General features: G+C 35.9%; 1 protein-coding gene across 1 annotated transcript; it reads left to right on the top strand.

Moving 5' to 3' along the window:
- The first annotated feature begins 8318 nt into the window (after positions 1–8318).
- On the top strand, positions 8319–9746 carry LOC145946887 (uncharacterized). The gene has a single exon (XM_083056637.1). The coding sequence runs from the start codon at positions 8319–8321 to the stop codon at positions 9744–9746; it is 1428 nt and encodes a 475-aa protein (XP_082912763.1).
- The last annotated feature ends 12281 nt before the right edge of the window (positions 9747–22027 follow it).

Raw genomic sequence — 22027 nt, 5'->3', positions numbered from 1 at the left:
AAGCAGTGGTATCAACGCAGAGTACTTGACCTTGAAACGCATTGCCTATCACAATTAAGTTTCAACATACAAACATACTACAGATATGGACGACATATTTACCATCATAAAACGAAGACCTATGAGATTTTGAATATTTTCAACGGTTATCACAATCGGTTAAAGTTTACTTATGAGTTAGAATCAAATGGATGCATAAATTTTCTGGACACGTTGATCATTAAATCTAATGGGAAATTAATAACTAACTGGTATAGGAAACCGACTTGTTCCAATAGATACACTAATTTTTACTCAAACCATCCCTTCAAATACAAAACAAACACTATTTTCAATTTAGTTGATCATGCAATTTTATTAGCTGACGAAACATTTCATTGTAATAATATCAACTTAGTTAAAAAAATACTGATAAATAATTGCTTCCCAAAACATATTATAGAGCACTGTGTAAACAAAAGATTGAATATGCTAAAACACCGTTCAATTAATAATATAAATGACTCAAATGATAAAGTTGAATCACCTAATTTTATTTCATTACCATTCGTAAATGGATTGAACAACATAAATCAGATTCTAAAAAGCATTGGTTTCAATATTATACATCATATTCTTAATAAATTAAATCGCTTAATTAAACTTGGTAAAGATAGGTTGCCTATCGAGAACTCAACGGAAGTAGTCTATAAAATAAATTGTAAAAATTGCGATTCCTCATACATTGGACAAACAAAAAGACATTTAAGTACTCGAGTCAAAGAACATTGCAACAACATAAAAATGCACATTAGTAATCTTTCTGTTATTAGCAAACACAAGATTGAATTCAACCATGACTTTGACTGGTTACATCCAAATATTTTACATAATGAAAAACATGTTAAAAGAAAAAAAAAAAAAGAGAAATTGCTGAAATGTTCTTTATCAAGAAAAACAACAACACGATAAATTTACAAAAGGACACAGAAAATCTTAATAATATATATGACAAAATAATAAAGATCGTTTAGTTGCTTAAAATCTGCCTAATATGTTTGACGTATAGCAATTTGACATAAGGAGTATTCTCCTACGATTATAATTACGTAAGCACAGTATATACAGTAGCGCAACTCTCTGTCGGCGCCTTTGAAGTTAGTGTTGGCCAAAATGGAGTGCGCATGTGCGAAATAACCGAGTTGCCCAGTAATGCCATCTAAACTTCTCTCTCGCACACTCTTGTTTGTTCTCTCTCTAACTCATTCTCTTTCTAACTCAGTCATTACTAACATATCAGAATAATATAATTTAACAAAAATAATACAAAATAGAAAGAAATAAAAATTATTATAATAATATGTACGTTAAAAAATAAATAAAAATTTCTAAAGCGTATCATTAATAAATAATATGAGACGTGTGTAATGTTAAAATAGACAAAGGCAAAAAAAAGAAAATATAATATATAAAAATTATTAACTATATACATTGTTATAAAAAAAATCATAGTATTATTAATTATATGTATCAAAATAATAAAATTATATATTATATTATACAAAAATTTAATTGCACGCTATAAATAAGTGACAACGAGAAATAATAAAATGCAATATTTTTATAAAATAAAAAAATTATATTAAATATATATTTTTGTATAATAATGTTAATATGAAGTATATAAATAAAATTTATGAAACAAAAATATAATCACATATATAATATTTATTACAAATCACATATAAAATATTTATTACAAATTTTATTAATAAATAAAATTAAAAGTATTTTAGTTTTCCTAAAAATAACATGTTGATTTAATATAGATATTCTAAAAATTACATTACATATTATATATTTATGATAAACAAAGAAATGTTTAAAAAAGATTTTTATAAATATGCATATACATATATATATATACCTAATATCTCTATTTTTTCTTCCAAATTCTTTACCTGTCTGTACCTCAGCTACTCGATCCACCTCGATACAAACAAGAAAGAACCTCAGAAGAGCAAAAGAGACTTTATATAAAATAATTAATAATATTATAATACATATAGTATAGTAAAAATACATATAGTAATAATCTATAAATAATGTTTTTATAAAAAATGAGATAAAATTAATTTTAATTACCGCTTTGTATACTTACTAATTATTATTCCAAATTGGCATGAGAATTATTGTCGCAATTAAAGAGGGCATTTAAATGTGTTAAGGCATTTAAATGAGACTGAGAGAGACCGAAACAAGTAAGAGTGAGTGAAAGAGAAGTTCAGATGACACTACTGGGCAACTCGCTTACTTCGCGCATGCGCACTCCATTTTGGCCAACACAAAATCGAGAGAGTTGCGCTACTGTATATACTGTGACGTAAGTATGTATATATCACTAATTTCGGTTCAACCTATGCTAATTTTTACATTGTGTAACACACTTTCGTTCGATTGTATAGATCACTTGATAAGGACCAAAAAATAAAGTTCGAAACGTTGTGATTGTAATTAAGAAATACATTTGCCAGTTTGGTCGAGAGAAAAAAGAAGTTTAATAATTTTTAAAATATATATGTATAATGTATATGTAAAATAAATTCTTTTCGTTGTGCATAAAAGTATTGAGGTAAAATCGACAAAAAATCAATATTTTATATTTCGTAGTTTATGTAAAATTAAAGTATAAAATATCTCACAAACTATTTATACTTTTTGACCATCTTACTCTTATAATTTTTTATAGGGAATATTGCGAAAAATCGATTTATATAACAAAATTACGGTAGTTCTATTTTAAAAAATATAAATGACTTTCAAATAACCTTGAAAATTGCCTTTTAAGGAAAAATTAGTAGCGCTTCTTTTTTTCTCGAAATCCAACAACTTTTGTCTGAAACATTTTTCTCTAAAATGTATTGTTCAAGAGATATTTGTGTGGATCTTTTAAAATGGGACACCCTGTATATAAAATTAATGTACGTATTACCTTTAACTTTGTAATATAATAATAATTATAATAATAGTAATAAGTGTGTAATATAACTCTGTAAACAGTGAACAGTGCGCGGGATACTACATGCTAAAGCCCCATATGATTTATAAATAATACTAATAATTTATAGTTAATTTATAGCTGTCCCTAAATTCGAGTGTCTTTGTGAGCAACCTAGATACTATGAAACAAAAACGAGAGTTTGACAGTAGATAAGATCGGCCGAAAAGTATAAAACGGCCGCAGGCCTGATTTAGATTAAATCATTTAATTTGATATATATTTATTATAGTCTATCTCTCTTTCAAAAAAGTAGCTATTTAGATATACTTTGTGCATATCAAGAAAATATAAATTATTTTCTGTTTATGATTGTTCAAGATCTGGTGGATACTAAGCGCCCAGTGGTGGATATTAAGCAGTTAGGTAAGGTTTTAGTTTTTTTAAAAATAAATTTGTATTTATAGGCTGCTTTGCGCCTCAACAAGGCTGCTGTGCGCCTGAAGAAAGCTGCATTGCGCCTAAACAAGACTGCTGTGCGCCTAAAGAAGACTGTTTTGCGCCTAAACAAGGCTGCTGTGCGCCTAAATGAGGCTGCTGTGCGCCTAAACAAGGCCGCTGTGTGCCTAAACAAGGCCGCTGTGTGCCTAAACAAGGCTGCTTTGCGCCTTAATAAGGCTGTTTTAAGCCTAAATAAGACTACTTTGCGTCTAAATAAAGTTGTTTTAAGTCCAAATACGGCTACTTTGCGCTTACAAAAACTGTTTTGTTCTGAAATAAACCTGCTAAGCATTTTTATATAATATTTGAAAGAGTTGCTGTACGTATACATACAAAATGTATATAAGGACAAAAAGACAATTAATTCTATCGTCTGAAGAAAAAAATATTATTCGAGATGAATGGTTGACTGATTTACACATGGAACACTTCGATCATCTTTTGCAAAATTGTTCAGATTATAAACCTGTTGAAACGTAGCGATTGCAATGCCTTGATACAATTCAGCTTGCGCCAGAAAATAAAAAGCATATACAAATATTGCATAGTTCATCAGGTTCACTGGACGGACATTGGGTATGCAATTATTATGACAAGAAAAATATATATATTTATGATTCATTGAATAATAAAGTATTGCATAAGCATCATGAACAATTTTTAAAACGATTATTTCCAACTTATGATTTTCACAAGCGTCCTGTTAGATTTCCTACTGTACAAAATCAACCGAACGGTCACGATTGTGGTGTTTTTGCAATAGCTTTTGCTATTTCATTCTTATTTAATATTAAACCCGAAAAAATAAAATATGATCATAGTTTAATGCATTTACATTTAATCGAAGTTTTTGAATCTAATGTTATTGACCATTTTCCACAAGACTCACAGTATGCTCCTCAAAAGGTGCTTCCATTAGCAGTAATAAAAGCAAGAGAGATTGAAGCAGCTCGTATACGTACTATACGTAAAAATGAGACGAAACAGCAAAATTTGAATCGTTTAAAAACGCAGTGCCATTATTATCAATCTAAAAAAGAATTAAGTAATAATCAATTATAATTAACGGTAAATGTTTCAAAGGATTTGAAAATAAACAATGATATTTATGAAGAAACTAATAAATGTTCTCAAAATAATCTCCATATTAAAAATAATATTAACTGTAAAATTAACAGCAGTAATGGTTTTTCCAATAACAACAATTGCATTAAATAAGCATGATCTGTATAAACAAAGCTTAGAATATAGCGCTAAACAGCATGATCGTTATAGACAAAACTTAAAAGATAATCGTGCTAAACAGCGCGATCGATATAAACAAAACTTAGAAGATAATCGCGCTAAAAAGCGTGATCGATATGAACAAAACTTAGAAGATAATCGCGCGAAAAAGCGCGATCTATATAAAAAAAACTTAGAAAATAATTGTGCTAAAAATCGCGATCGATATAAACAAAACTTAGAAAATAATCGCGCTGAAAAATGTGATCGATATAGACAAAACTTAGAAGATAATCGCGCTAAACAGCGCTATCAATATAGGCAAAACTTAGAAGATAAACGCGTTAAAAAACGCGATCGATATAAATAAAATGTAAAAGATATTCACGTTAAACAACGTTATCGATATAGACAAAATTTAGAAGATAAACGTATTAAAAAACGCAATCGATATCAACGGAACTTAGGAAATGAACGCACTAAAGATCAATATCGATATGAACAGAACGTGAAAAATAGACGTGCAAAAAAGCGTATGCGTTACTCGATAAACTTTGAACATGAACGAGCTAGACAAAAAAGATTGGATTGTAATTACAAATGGCTTTATAATAAGCGGTATTATCAGAGAAAAAGACGAAATAAAATCAAGACAAAATCTACACTTGAAATAAAATGTAATATTGCTAAGAAAATTATTAAAAAGTATCAACAATTCTGGTCGAAAAACACCATAAAACTTCGTAATTCTTCAGAAATATTTATAAAAATTATTATTAAAAAAATTAGTATTAAAGGTCATATTGAGAAACGATTGAAAGCCGAAAAAATTGTACGTTGGTGCATGTGTATTAGAAAAAATTATATTCGCAATATATACAAAATGTTAAGTTTGATTAAAAAGAAATCAGAAGTGTATTTGACTCTTGTCGCAGATTGTTCTACAATTGAAGACAAATTAACTGCGCTATGTGGCAAATCTAGACATACAGCCTCATCTGAAAATTATTTCATTGAGTCTACATATCATCATACTGTAAGTCCATTGAAACCTTTGGTAATAAATGCAGAAGGAAAAGTAGTAAATATATTACCATTAATAACAGAACGAGCTAAAAAATCTTGGTCCTGTAATACTTCAAACTGTAAAACTAATAATCCGCTTTTAATTGACCGTGATCAGAAGTCTCTCGACACCGTAGATACATGTACTTTAAAGAATATTGTACCAATACTGATGTGTAATACTTCAAACTGTAAAATTAACGATCCGCTTTTAATTGACCGTTATCAAAAGTTTCTCGAAACCGTAAATGTAATTTAAAGGTACCAAAACTGATGCAAAGTATTTATAAATGTACTATGAAAACTTTAAATGAGAAATTGGGTCATACGCGTAGCTGTTATATTGATTTAACACTTTGCAAAGGAATGTTTCTTCCAGTTCAATTATTATCGCCTCATTTTCCAAAAGTAAGATATATGAAGCGTTTAATTTACCAACTTACAGTTTTTTATCGAAAAATGGAAAATCTAGATTATGCATTAAATCATGCTGATATGAACACATTGAATGAAATTGTGAGTTCTGCACAGGAAAAAATAGATATGTATAGACATAATAAACGGACTGATACAATTTTGAGTGATGATGATATTATTTTTATGTATCGTAAAGCATTTAAAGCCTTGACTAAACGCTCAGTGGACACACCACGACATGTTTGCGTATCATGCGAGAGATTGTGTTATAAAAAAAATGTTTCTAAAGTCAATAATCTTCAGACACAAATTTGGAGAGATTTAATGACGTATGTACAACAAAAAGTTGATGCACAATATATATGTAATTATTGTGCAAGCAAATTTCGTAAAGGCTTAATGCCTGCATACTGCGTCTTAAATAATCTCTTTACAAATCAGGTGCCTGAAGTAATATCATCTCTTAATACATTCGAAAAAATTCGTATACAAAGAGCTAAGGCGTTTCAAATTGTCCTCAAAATGGGAACTGTTATAAGTAAAAAGTCGTCTCAAAGACAAATGGTACCAAAAGTTAAAGGTAGAACATTTCATTTACCACTTCCGTTACAGGAGACATTGAATAAATTATGTTCTAATACTGATCCAATAAATATTAATCATGAATTATATATATTAGTTAGAGGTATCCCAACAAAATCAAAGATTATTTGGGAAGAGGTAGTTGATGTTAAAAAAGTATTTAACGTGATTAAAGCGCAACAATACTTTATACTCTCATATTATATTGCCAAATAATCACAATGATTTACGTTTACCAAAATTAAAAAATTCTGAATTCCAAATGGAAGAGACAGAAGATAAATGAAGTGGCAGAAGTGGCTGATGATGAGACTAAATTATTAAATGATCCGATAGAAGAGATCAAAAATGATACAGAAGGCCAACGGAAAGCAATGTTAACTCAAGTTACTAATGCTGAAAACGATGGCTATTACGAACAATATACTATCTATCTCTTATATGAAAAGAAAGCAAATAAAACTGCGACAGCCTTATATCAAATGTTAAAAATTCAGGACTTGCCTAAGAATAATCGTGAGCAACATTTAGATTTAATGTGTTTTCCAAATTTATATTCTTCTGGTATTAATGGACAACGTGAGATTAGACAGGTTAAACTTCATGATCATGAATTTATTAAATGTCGTTTGATATCTAAACATCCACAGTATAGATTAAATCAACAATACTTATTTTATTTATTGAACGATGCAAATATGCGTCAATTAAGTCGTGGAATTTTTCATAAAATGAATGTAACTAATCCGCGACTTCGTTATACAGCTGCAGAATACTTAGACGCAATGTCGAAAGAATTGTTGGAATCTAATTTGAGTACAATATTTGCCACACTTTTCGAAATACGGAGCAATATTGGCGTAGACCGAGAAGTGATTTAAATTGTATGACACAGCATTATGGGCCTGCGACATGGTTTTTAACACTAAGTCCAAGTGAGTGGTTATGGGAAGATTTAGGTGAATATATTCGTGAAGTAAATGGATGGCATGACGCTTCCTTAAGCGTTAGCGTACTCATTGCTAGAGATCCAGTATCAACATCCAGGTTTCTCGATAATAAGTTTCGGGCAATGCTTGACTTTATCAAGTCCAAAGATCATCCAATTGGAGAAGTAACGCACTATTTCTGGCGACGAGAATATCAAGGTAGAGGTATACAACATTTTCACTTATTAATTTGGATTAAAAATGCATTAATTTTCGGTGAATCTACTATGGAAGAAGTTTCCAAATTTATTTTACAACATATAAGCTGCAAAATGCCGGATAAAAATATTTCGCCTTTATTATACAGTCGTGTTGATACACATCAGCGACATATACATAACGATTATTGTCTTCGCTCTAAAAAAGTAAGACGTAAAGTTATTCGTCGATGTCGTTTTGGATTTCCTCGTCCCGTTACTGAAACTTTGAATATGAGATGTGGCAACTTCGATAGCCGGTAGAAAACAATTGAAACATAAAAGTAGACTTTATGATCTTCCTCGAACGGATAATGAAGTTAATATAAATGACTATAATCCTGTTCTTCTTACTGGGAAGGTAATATGGATATACAATTTATTGGTGAAAAATCATCGCTGCTTATCTGGTATATTACTAAATATATTAATAAAGCGGGAAAATGTGAATTGTCTGAGACTATTCTTGATAGTAAGGATAACAAAAACAAATCATTAGCGAGTCATCTTTGGAATATTGCTTTGCGATTTACGAATAATAGAGAATGTGGAGCTCTCGAAGCTGATACATTGTTAGGTATTCCTTTGCATGGAACTGATCGAAATACAACCATCAGATGGTTAGATGTTAATCAAATACGATATAGAAAATTAAAAAGTCGCAGAGAAATTGAAGCTCTTGATGCTGAATCTACAGATATATTTTATCAATCTTTGATAGATGATCATTATCCACATAGATCAAACGAACTAGAAAATACGTCTCTTTATGAATTTGCACAGTGGTACGATATCTCGAAGATCAAACCGAAAAATAAGTATATTGAATATTATAAAATAGGTAATGGTTGTTATCTTAAACGGCGACAGTGCGGATATCTTATTAATCATTATAGATATAATGTTAATACACAGCCGGAAAATTATTTCTTTGCGTTATTGCTTATGTTTAAACCATGGCGAAAATTAGAGGATCTTAAAAATGAATGCGATACTTATGCCGAATCGTTTCACAAAGTAAAACTGTATCTTGTAGAAGCATTGCAATATCATGAAAGATTAGAAGAATTGCAAAAAGCATTTGAAACTGCAAAACAGTTAGTTCAGCAATGGTTAGATGACGATTTACAAAAAGAGCAGTCTCAGGATGATCCTGAAAATGCGATAGGTATTCAAAATATAGAGGCTGGTGAAGCAATGCAAGATTTTAAAGATCTTGGTGATAGAGCGATTCGAGAAATTGATGTATCTGAAATGATAGTAAAATTAAATACGGATCAAAAACGAGTATTTGATAAAGTTATCAATGTTGTAGAGTCCGATAAATCAATATTACGATTATATGTTAGCGGAGAAGGTGGTACTGGAAAAAGTTTCTTAATCAAGAGTATTAAATGCTGGATAAAACAAAATCTCAACAAAGATACTGCTGTAGCAGCACCTACTGGTATAGCAGCATTTAATATAGATGGTTTGACAGTTCATAAATTGCTTCAATTACCCGTTGAACATGGTCAAACTCCTAAGTATAAACAATTATCTGATCATGTATTGAAAGTTTTACGAGCAGATCTTAAAGATGTTATTCTTTTTGTAATTGATGAAGTGTCAATGATATCTAATTTGACTTTAATATATATACATCTTCGATTGTCTAAGATTTTTGACACTAGTGATTGCGATGATGGTTGGTTTGGTGGAAAGCATATTCTTTTATTCGGAGACTTACTTCAATTACCTCCTGTACGCGAAGATCCTATCTTTATACATTTATCAGATAAAAAAAATTGCTAAATGTCTTGGTTCTTTAAATGCTGTTAATTTATGGATTACATTATTTGAGTATGATGAATTGACAATCAATATGCGCCAGCAAGGAGATGATTCTTACCGTGAATTATTGTCGCGAATTCGTATTGGTTTAGTGACAAAATCTGATTGTAAAATTCTGGAGAGTAGAAAAATATCTATCAAAGCTGATTCTTTCGAATCTAGATTAAATAAATTATGTGATTTTAATAACAGTTTACCATCGGACGTTTGTTTATTGCCAACTTGTAATATGTGTAATGTCCTTAATGATGCAATGTTAAGTCGCATTGTTTCCAAAGAAATATTATTAATTGCTCAAGATACGATTTAATGTATATCATATGTAAAAAAGAAAGTATTAAAAGTATTGTCAAATAATGATGATGATAATTCTCGAACAGTTGGGCTTTCAAAACAAATTAAAATTAAAATTGGAGCAAAAGTTATGATTCGGCGTAACATCGATGCTAGTTTGGGTCTTGTAAACGGTACAATTGCTAAAGTATTTTCAATTGTACGAGAAATGTCTACTGATGACGTAGAAAAGATTAAACTTCTTTTACCATCAGGTTTAGAATATGAAATTGAAAGAGTAAAAGGTTAAATTTCAGGTATTAGATAGAGCGTATGTTATACGAAAACAATTTCCATTATCTTTAAGTTATGGCATCACTATTCATAAAAGCCAAGGATTAAGTTTGCAAAGTGTTACGGATATTGGCAACTCTGTATTTAGTTGTGGTCAAGTTTATGTTGCCTTGTCGCGAGTAACATCTCTAGAAGGATTACATTTAATTAACTTTGATCCTTCAGCAGTAGTTGCTACCGATGAAGCTATTATTGAATATAATCGTTTAAAACGGATACAAAATCCAAAAGCAGAAATGATTGCTGTGTCAAAAGAACGCTGTTATAAAGTCAAAGATGTTCTATGGGCGTTACCAAAAGTAGTTGCTTCTGTTCAAAAATCAAATTCAGATAAAAAAATTCAAGGTACTGCTTCAAATCGAAGAATTCAAAGCACTGCTTGGGTTATACGTGGTTTTCAGAATACAAAAAGGTTTCATGTTATGCAAATACAGTATTGCAATGTTTATTACATTTAAATGTTATTAGGCAACAGTTGATTAATTGCGACAAAACAGATGTTTTACGTTTATTAATGCATCGATATGAAAATGGAATGCGTAATCTAAATACATATGCAATACGGCAATGTTTAGGATTATATTTTTCGAGCATCGTAAAACGAAATGCATTTTCTTACGGCACTTTGCGAAAAATATGACTGCATAAGAAATTTGATACAACATCAGGTAACTTCTACCAAGCGATGCAAAACATGTAGCAATACAAAAACTATTGTTGAAAATAATATTGCTATTTCAATTTCCCTTGATAATTTATAGGAAAAAAGTTATAATCTTAATGTTTTATTAAATGCTACGTTTTCACATTGGTTTCACTTACACAACGAATCATGTGAATATTGTACTGGAACTGATAAAATATTTAAAAATTAAGTAACATTAACAAGAGAAATAATTGTTATTCGTTTAATACAATTTTTATCACAAGATAGTAAATTAATAAAAGCAGAACACAAATTTAACTTATGTGCTGTTCCAACAACTAAAGTATTAATAGCGGGACAATTGTACAAGACGATGAATGCTATACTTTATGATGGTTCGTGCACCGATGAAGGTCATTATACAAGCATATGTAGAGAAGGACTATCTAATATTTGGATCGAAATTGATGATGCGCAAGTTAAAAAGAGGCAGTGGCCTAGAGGTGCTAAAGATGTTTATATAATATTTTAGAAAAAATAGCTAATAAATAATACAAATTCGATATAAAATAAAGTAATTGAAAAATTCTCACTAAATAGATTTTTATATCAAATTTATGATTAATATTTAATCATTTAATATTGTATTTCGATCAGTCCTATATAAAAGAATGTATCGTAATGTAGTAGCAATTTCATGACAACGCTTTATATTCTGCATTATTCGTAAAGTGCAAAAAAATATGTTTTACATAAATCGTCAATAATTTGCCTTTACTACTAAAAATGGAATGATATAACACACTTTTCGCTTTATTTATATATTTAATAATGAACTAGATAAGCAGCAACGATTATTCATCAATGGACTTAGAGGTGTAGATTGTGAATAATAAATATATTTTTAATGACATTAATCTATAAAAATAATTCTGAACTTGCTTTGAACTCATCTATCATATGTATGTATGAGTATTATGGGTAAAATATACAATGAAGATGTATGTAGGTAATTTGCAACTAGCAGCTACATACATATTTTTTCTTAAAGACAACAATGTATTTTCTTGAAACAAATTGATTTTTTTCTTATTTTGTGCATAAAAGAATTGAGATAAGATCGACGAAAAATGAATATTTTACAAGATATTTTATAATTTATGTAAAATTATGTAACATTAAAGCAGACATGTCAAACTCGTTTTGCATTACGGACCACATGATCTATTTTATGTTAAACTGAGGGCCACATGTTTTCAATGTTCAAAAATAAATAAAATACGATTTTTAAAATTATTATATTTAATGTTTCAATATTATACCTACATAGTTTTTTTTACATCTTATGTTACTTTATACGTTATAAAAATTTTACGACTTTTTTTATAAAAAATAAAAATAGAAACTGTAATAAAAATTTAAAAAATTACAATTTAATATATTATTTACTTAAAAATAATGCATTAATATTTTTTTCGAAAGATTTTTAAAAAGTCTCGGTGGGTCACAGTCTTTTTGTTGGCGAACTGCATGCTGCCCGCGGGCCGCGTGTTTGACATGCTTGCATTAATTTATAAAATATCTTGTAAACTATTCTTTTTTTGACCATGTTGCCCTTATAACTTTTTATAGTGAATAATGCGGGGAATCGATTTATATAAAAAAGTTTAGATAATTTCATTTAAAAAGACATAAATGACCTTCAAATGACCTTGAAAAACGCCACTCAAGGGCAGTTTTTGATTACAATGTTATGTCCCCCTCGGAACCTTACAACTTTGTTTGAAACATTTTTGTCGAAATCAATATTTATAAAGATATTTTAGGTGCTAATAATTATTGCCTCACCCGGTATATATGTATATGTGTACATATACATATATGAAGTAATTACGAAATAATTTTGTCACAATTTTTTATAAACTTATTATTATCATAAATTTACATTGAAAAATACACAGTTATATATTTTTTATATCTTTAAACTTTATAATTATACTAGGGGAAAAGCCTGTCGTTAAGGTGGCTACTGAAAGTGGTTACTGAATATTTTTTCATGGGATATTAAGGAGCCCCTAGCTGCGCCCCTGAGTTTTCTGATTTTTCCCTTTGGTTTTTTTTCATTGCTATTACTCTAGCCCCTGGCAGAACACCAAATTTCATCTTCCTACGTAAGTCATGTAAAGTTTTCCGTGTAAACCCCTACGGCAGAATTAGGGGCCCTTGGCTGCGCCCCTGAATAAAAATTTTGGGTTTTCCTATTTTTCCGTTTTGTTTTACGTTAGCCTCTGTCAGTATACCAAATTTTTTGCCTCCTAGGCCAGATTGAAGTTTTTTCGCATGTTAATCTTATGGCGCAATAAGGCCCCTGGCCTGGACCGAAATTAAAGATTTCAAAATTTTTTCCATTACTTGGAGGTGGAACCCTATCACCATGCGAAATTTGGTGTTTCTAGCATGTCGGGAAGTACCCGATCAATTCAACGACAGACAGAATAGGGATTTTATATACATATATATGTATAGATAGATTATTCTGTATTATGTAGCAGTTATATATTCCGTTTGTTGGAATATCATGAAAATCGCAGTGCAGTGCGATATATCATATCGTAATATTTGTATGATATTGCATTAATATTACAATGTAATAGATTACATAGTAATATTTGTGAAATATTGTAGTAATATTTTAAAATTATATATCACACTGCAATAATAATATAAATATTACAAAATATTACATTGTGATATATCGCAATGTAATATATCTCAGTAATATTTCTATAATATTTTATTCTTATTTTAATATTACTATAATACAATATTGTAATATCACTGTAATATTACTGCAATATCACATGCTATGTGGGTAGGCGTCTATAATTATGCTTTTTATTATAGAAAAGAGAAAACGATGATGAGGATTAGGAGAATAATGATGATAATTATAATGATGATAATAATGATAACGCCCATATTTTCGAGTTTATTTTCTACACAAAAAGTATCTTTTAAAAGTGAATAAGGAATAGAATTGCGTATCGCTAGAAGCAAGCCGCCACTGCTGTTAATTTGGGAATCTGTCCGGAGAACGACAAAGTCTCGAATATTAATCTGCGAGTTATCATTAAGCCAGGTTTCGGATAAGGCAATAACATCAAATTCTATGAACAAAGGATTTTAAATATCCACTTTGTTAAACAAAGAGTGGCAGTTCCACTGTAGTTAATAGAAAGATTGTTCCGAGGACAGGCCATTAGATGTGGATGTGTTAGAGATCACCGAGGAGGAGGTTAAAGAATGTAAAAATAAGCTAAAAAATTCTGAAGTGACTTCGTAAAGTCCAAAAAGCTTAAGAAAGGGACTTAGCTTATCTATGACAAGATCAACAATTTTTTCGAGGAGCTGTTTAATCAGTTCCGGATTTATTGCAGAGGGATTTTTCGAACCAGAAAAATTATTTATGGAGGGAGCGGGGTGAGGGGAAAAAGAATGGGCGTAGTGTTTAAATACCAGCCCATTCTTCATCGAGTCAAAAGGAGATCTGCCATTAGAAGCTAATAAAGGAGGGGGATTATGAATAATCTATTGACGATTAGAAGAAGATGATGAAGAAGTTTGTAGATATCGCTGAGAGCAATTTAAAGAGGAGGATTCTTTACTGTTGTCATTATAATTGAAAGAGGAATTACCGTTGGTGTTAGAATTTAAAGCTTGAGCATAAGAAATATTTGGGGAAGAATGAGAGAGATATTCCGAGGTCGGGGGAGGGGAAGGAGAATTAAGTAGGGGGAAATCTTTAAAAGTATTAGAAGAGTTAGCAGAAATATTTGGCGTGGAGTTCCTTATTCTATTCCTGGCTTCTAATAGAGAAATATTTTTATATGCTGCTAGTTCTCTGATCTTCCTTTCGTATTTTGTATTCCGGGTAGTTAGGACTTCTGGCTTTGTGTGGGCCCTTACAATTTATACAAACTGGAGGTCCCTCCGTCTTAGTGCACAGTCTTGAGTTATCATGCTCAATCTCTCCGCAAAGATTACACCTGGGATGACCTTTACATTGGGATTTGAAATGGCCATATCGCAAGCAGGAATAGCACATGGAAGTTTTAGACACGAAGGGCTCTACGTCATATTTAACTCTATACAAGAATAAATACCTCGGTAACTGTTGGCCTTTAAAGGTGATGAGTATGGTCTTGGAGGGGACAAGACTACCTTCGGTGTCGTAGCCTGGGTTGCGTTTAGGGGGAGGCTCAGAAGTGTCCTTTTTCCTACGATTCAGTCTCTTTACTGATATAACTACCACATCGCAATCAATTCTTCTGCGAATCTCCTCATCGGATATGTCCAGAGAAACGTTTTGAATAATTCCCTTCCTATTCGTTCTGAACAAAGGAATAAAAGCCTTAAGTTTATTTGTCTTCAATATAGGATTAGAAACTAGGTTATTGGCCGTTTCTCTTGAGTTAAACATTTATTTTTGAGAATCCTATTTTTTTAAATTTCGCTGATGTCTTTCTTTAAAAACGAGTATAGAATACGACCAACAAATATAGGGTCAATAGATGAAGCTTTATAACTTTCTAAATCAGACTGGATTACAACATCGTAAGGACCCCTTGCGGTTATATCGTATCTATTGTTTTCAAATTGTGAAATATTATTTGAATTAAACTTAAGAGTGAAAGTGGAATCATTAGAAAGTGATGAGTTACCTGTGCTTGGTTTATCCGTTTTTTTTACTTTTATTACCTGGAGAGGATGAATCATTTTCTCTGTCTTTCGTTTGTTCGAGATCTTTCCCTTAGAGATTACTGGATCTTTAGAATTCTTTAGCAGTGCAGAAGGGCCGGAAGGCTCCTGACTGTAATTAGACAGGAAAGAGTTATTACAATTAAAGTTTTTACTCGATGCAACAGTGTTAAGCTGTTCAGTAGTATCGTAGTCCATATCGTAGTTCTCGGTTTCAATAGGGAAGGGGGGAAGCGAGGAAGCTATGGAATCCAGCTTTTGTTCGTCGTTTTTAGAGATATTTGAAACGTATGTCACTGCATCTAATGTTTCACAAGCAGGATAATTTGACCTAGAGGGGTCTCCCCCCGGGTCTTGAGTGGACATGATTCACAGTCCACTTAAATATTTAAGAAAACCGGTTACCAAAACCGAGAAGGAGAGGGTGGGGGGCTGCCGCCGCCCGTAACTTCTCTCTCGAAGATTATATTAAGTTCTCTTGTAGGAAAAACCTGTACTCGAATAGATTCGAGCGGAAAACACTTCACTGACTTGCTATATCAGCCAGGACAGTAATAGTAGGTTCGGAAGAGACTATGGGTGGGTGCAAGGACCCTCGAGTCTTCGTGCCTTGGGATCTGGATACCACACATCGTCGAACAGGGGTCCGCCTTCCTCTGTACTTAAAAACTCGGAGGCGGGGACGCGGGTAGAACGATGTATGGCATAAGGGGAATAACACTCGAGTCTTCGCGCTTTGTGCCCCGATGTCATGCATCGTTAAACAGGGGTTTGTTCTCCCCCTCGTACAAAACACGGAGACAATGGGTCGGGGATATTTCAGCATGGAAACATCCTTGGGGCGGTGTGCGGTTGATGGGCCACGGTTCTGAAACTGCACGCTGTCCAAGCGGGGGTTCGCCTCCTCCTGAAAAATCGGAGAGCGAGTAGGGATTAGCTTAGCCTCTAAGCTGAGAGGCCCGGGAAGGTCCACTCTGGTGCTTTAAGCAACACGGTGGTCGAGGGTTGCGCTTCACCCTCCGGAAATCCTGAAGCACAATTAATGTCGAATCACGGATGCCCACCGGGGCGCGAGAATGTTGGAGGACGGGATTGATTTTTCCTTGATTCCAACATTGTCAGCAACAGGGGTTCGTTTTCCCCCTCGTATAAAAACTCGGAGACGGGGACACGGGAATGGATGATGATGGCACTCTGAGTAATGATCCTCGAGTCTTCGCGCCTTGGAAATGATTGCTCAGAGTGTCAAGCATCCTCAAACAGGGGTCCACCTTTCCCCTCGTATAAAAACACGAAGGCGGTCGGGGCTGAGATGTATTCAGCATGGAATCATCTTGGTTGAATGGCATGGTCTGACCGGTGGATGGGCACGTGCTCCCACAAGTACGACCTCCTGCAGAAAGTAGGCGGGCTCAAACCCCGCTGAACAAGTACGCAGAACGGTCCCCTCTTCCCTCTCTGCCAGGGGCAGTAGGGCCCTTCGGGGGTCTAGTGGCGAGTGGCGACCATCTGCCAATACAGACGTCTGCCTAGTGGAGATCGCTCACTCTACTATAAATATTTGGTGAGCGACGCGCGAACGTGGGGTATCCAGCGGGATCTCCCACAAACGTGAAGGTTTTCTCCCGGCAGAGGAGAATTTTTGGGGAGGAAAGTCCCTATGGGACTCTTTCTATCGCACCCTCCTGGGTGGCAACTTGGGTTTCTATCTCGAAGGAAAATGGATCTTCGGCGGGCATTTCCGCTGTCTGGCCCCGAGAGTAGAAAAGGCAGCCATGGCACTATGCAGGCTGCTTCCGAATCTCGGAAGACCGGACGGAAGAGTCCGCCGGTTGTACGCCGGGGCGGTGCACTCCATCGCCCTGTATGGAGCCCCCGTGTGGGCAGAGAGGATGGCCGCCACCCGTAGCATCCGAGACCCGATGCAAAAACGGGTGGCAAATCGCATATGCCGGGGGTTCCGCACAATGGGATGGACAGCATTGGGGGTGCTAGCCGAAGTACCTTCCATCGAACTACTGGCCTGAATGCACGCTGACGTATATCGGCGTGCAGACGGGCTTAAGAGGGATGGGCGCATCGTCACCGAGGGTACCCGGCGTACAATAAAGGTCCAAGCCCGACGCGTCCTCCTGGACAGGTGGCGGGGTCTGCTACAAGACCCCAATCTGCCAGGTAGGAGGACGGTTGAGGCCATAAGGCCCTGCCTAGAAGAATAGCTAGGCAGGGTCAGAGGAGGGGTCTCCTACAGGATGGCTCAAGTGCTCACCGGGCATGGATGCTTCGGTGAGTACCTGAGCTAGATCGGGAAGGAATGCACGGCGCGCTGCAACCACTGCGGCCATGCTAACGACACCGCGCAGCACACTTGCCGAGTGTGCTGCGTGGGATACAGAGCGGGAGGAACTAACGGCCGCAGTGGGGATGGATCTCTCCCTCCCCGCTGTGGTAGCAGCAGTAGCGCGGGGGGGAGATTGCTGGAAGGCCTTCTCCTCCTTCTGCGAACGAGTAATGGTGCAGAAGGAGGAGGCAGAGAGGGAAAGAGAGAGACGAGGGAATAAGACCCGCTCTCACCCCCGAATCCCGAGAAGAGAGGGACGACCCCTCCTGGCTGCCCGGACGAGGAAATCGTCGTGGCGGGGGGCGGGGGAGGGGTGCGTCCCGTCCGGCTCCAAACAACACTGTGGTGGGATGATGTCTGGTGGTGGGACTCGGGACGTCTAAGCCCTGGACTCCTCCCCCGACGACCTCGCGGGAGGGATAAGGGCGGCTCACCCGGGCGCAAGCCCGAGTGAGACGCCCGAACCTCGAGAAAGGTCCCCCGGCTGACGGCCGAATCCGCTGCCCCACGAGGAGCGGAGGAAGTCACAGCCGGTGGTCAGGGAGTCGGGGTCCGAGCGGGAAACTCGGGCCCCGACCCTTTTTTTTGATGCGCTGGGGAAACCTTTTATAGGTACCCATGCCTCCGGGATGAGGCCATGGGTTATGTTGGATTGCTTGTTCCCTTAACCAAGCCACGAATGGCTCGGCTAGGGGGCCCAAGCCTACCGCACTAAAACCCCAGCGCCTTGCCTTCTCCGGGGGGTTGCCTCAGGCTTGTGGCGGAGACCTCACCCTTTCCGCCATCGTGCGGACCCTTCCCGGTTGTGATGCAGAGTGGACACCGACTCCACATCACGTCCTCCCGTGTTTTTCGGGGGGCGGGGTCAGGGCTCGAGTGTTCCCGCTCAACCCCAGACCCCCTGCCCCCCGTCCGTGGTATCCCTCCACCCCTCAAAGGGAAAGCGGAATCGATCAACGGCCGAGGGGCTCTCCTCGAGGTTCGGGCGGTTCACCTCGACTTGCGTCGGCGTGAACCACCCTCATCCCTCACGCGAGGTCTCCGGGGGAGGGATGTCGGACTGAGCGTCCAGCGTCCCTCCCCCCGGAGACCTCATCCCACCCCATTATTGTTTGGAGTGGGACGGGGCCCGACCCTCCCCCGGCCCCTACCACGGCGATTTCTTCGTCCGGGCAGCCAGGAGGGGTCGTCCCTTTCCTCCCGGGATTCAGGGGAAAGGGCGAGTCTCCCTTCTTCCCCGTCTCTCCCTCTCTCTCTCGGCCTCCTCTTTCTGCGAGATGACTCTCTCACAGAAGGAGGAGAAAGCCCTCCATTTCTCTTCTGCCTCCCCACCGACTGCTGCTGCCACAACCGCCGGCAGGGAGACGTCCACCCCTATTGCGGCGACGAGAGCCACTCTTTCCTCGACCCAAGCGGGGCACTCCATTAATGTGTGCTCCGCTGTGTCGCGCTCGTGGCCGCAGTGATGGCACCGGGTTGTGCTCCTTCCCTATTCGACCCAGGTATTCACCGAAGCAACCATGGCCGGTGAATATCTGGGTCATCCGATAGGTCACCCCGTCCCTTGCTCGATCCAGCCACTGGTGCAAGTGGGGTCTTACCGCTTCGACGGTCCTTTGGCCGGGCAAGCTGGGGTCTTCCAGCAAGCCCTTCCATCTTTCTGTAAGGACTCGTCGAGCTTGCCCTCTCACATTACGCCGCATACCGTCCGTTAGAAGAAGCCCCGCCCGCTGCAGCTCTTTTACCCGGTTATACACCTCAGCGTACATGCGGGTGAGGAGTTCTATAGGGGGTACACCGGAGAGCACCCTCACTGCCGTCCAGCTTACTGTCCACCATACTCCGTACGGTACCCCCTACAAATGGGAGCGTCCCAGTTGCGCACAGAATAAATCGGACACAGCAGGTTGAATGAATCGGACACAATAAGAAACAGACACACTGCGGTTGGAGTCGGTCACAGTGACAATCGGACACAATGCCAATCGGACACAGTGACAAATGGACACATTGTCAATCGGACACAGTACCAATTGCACACAAAAGGAACCGGACACATGGTGGTTGTAAACAGACACAGTGTCAATCGGACACAGTAAGAAGCGGACGTAGTGCCGATCGGACACAAAAGGAAACAGTCATACAGTGGTTGCAAACGGACACAGTGCCAATTGGACACAATAAGAAACGAACACACTGCGGTTTGAATCGGACACAGTGACAATCGGACACAGTGTCAATCGGACACAGTGGCAAACGGACACATTAACAATCGGACACAGTGCCAATTGCGCACAATAGGAAACGGATACAGTGGCAAACGGACACATTAACAATCGAACACAGTGCCAATTGCGCACAATAGGAAACGGACACAATAAAAAACGGACACAGTGCCGATCGGACACAATAAGAAACGGACACACAGTGGTTGCAAACGGACACAGTGCCAATCGGACACAATAAGAAACGGACACACTACGGTTGGAATCGGACACAGTGACAATCGGACACAATAAGAAACGGACACACGGTGGTTGTAAACGAACACATGTTTTATGACAGTTTTGCTAATCTTAAAATAAATAAAAAATATTAGTTTTAAGGACTTGTGGTTTTTTTTAATAATAATTCTGTGTACGAAGTCTTTTGTTTTAAAAATATATTATATATCAAATTAGATAAGAATAGTTAATATAAGAATCGCGTTTTTAATTTATATACAGTGTTTCCGAAAAAGTGGGCAATCTCTCGTGAACATGAATAGATAAAAATAAGTCCATAAGTTCCTATACATTTTTTTTCTATAACGCATCTTTACAGAGATATTTGTCTTTAAAGTTAAAATTTGAAAAGTATTTTTCTTAAATAATTGTTATATCTCTCTGTAGATTTTTATAATTTCTAATAATGATTTTCTCTCTCTCTCTCTCTCTCTCATATTAAGTAAAGATCTTTAAAATACGTGAAAATAATTTCTTGATATCATGTCAGAGTGCCAGGGGCGGACCACCTTAAATCTTTTAACTTACAAAATGTTTTTTTATTTTTAACTATTTTTTTAGATTCTTCACATCTTTTTCTAAAAAAAAAGATATTCTTGTTTTATTTCATAAAAGTACCTTTTTTTACCTATTCTACATGTCCACGAGAGATTGCCCACTTTATCGGAAACACCCTGTATATTAGATTTGTCTTGGTATGTTTGATAAAATTGTCTATATTTTATCGTGAGCTATGATTTCAATCGGACCGATTGATATAGAAATGTTGTTTATTCTTTCATCTTTAATCATAGCTTACGATTACTTATATTAAATCATTTAGATATTTAGATTAAAAACGCTAAAATATTTCAACAACCTTTATCAATAAAATATATATCGAAATTATTTTCAAATATATATTTTCAATTATACTCAAACGATCCATTGATGAATACAGAAAGATTAGATACAATCTAAAAGTACTTAGGGTAATTATCAGCTAATTCATTGAAACAAATTTTTTTCATTCTCCATTTTTCATTCACTCATTGAAAACAGTTTTCAATAAGTTTCAAATTATTATTTAGCAACACCTTACTTTTAGATTGTATCTAATCTTTCTGTATTCATCAATGGATCGTTTGAGTTTTAATGAATTAGCTGATATGCATCTTATGTATGGTCTTGCTCAAAGTAATGCTGCCGAGGCAAGAAGATTATACATCCAGTCTTTTCCAAATCGAGATGTACCGGGAATAGAGTCTTTTCGAAATGTAGACAGAACCTTGAGAGAATTTGGTACATTAAAAAAAAGAACAAGTGAGGGCAGACCTAGAGTGGATGTTGTAACGGAAGAAGAAGTATTGAACAATTTGAGCGTAAT

The sequence above is a fragment of the Prenolepis imparis genome, unplaced genomic scaffold (assembly GCF_030444845.1).
Source record: "Prenolepis imparis isolate NDT839.2.m4 unplaced genomic scaffold, iyPreImpa1.0 SCAF_25, whole genome shotgun sequence".
NCBI classification, from domain to species: domain Eukaryota; kingdom Metazoa; phylum Arthropoda; class Insecta; order Hymenoptera; family Formicidae; genus Prenolepis; species Prenolepis imparis.
Note: the sequence above shows the minus strand (reverse complement) of the source record. Positions and strands in the feature narration are given on the sequence as shown.

What these genes read in the sequence shown, in the direction of transcription:
- LOC145946887 (XM_083056637.1), top strand. Translation starts at nt 8,319, where the DNA reads ATGGATATACAATTTATTGGTGAAAAATCATCGCTGCTTATCTGGTAT.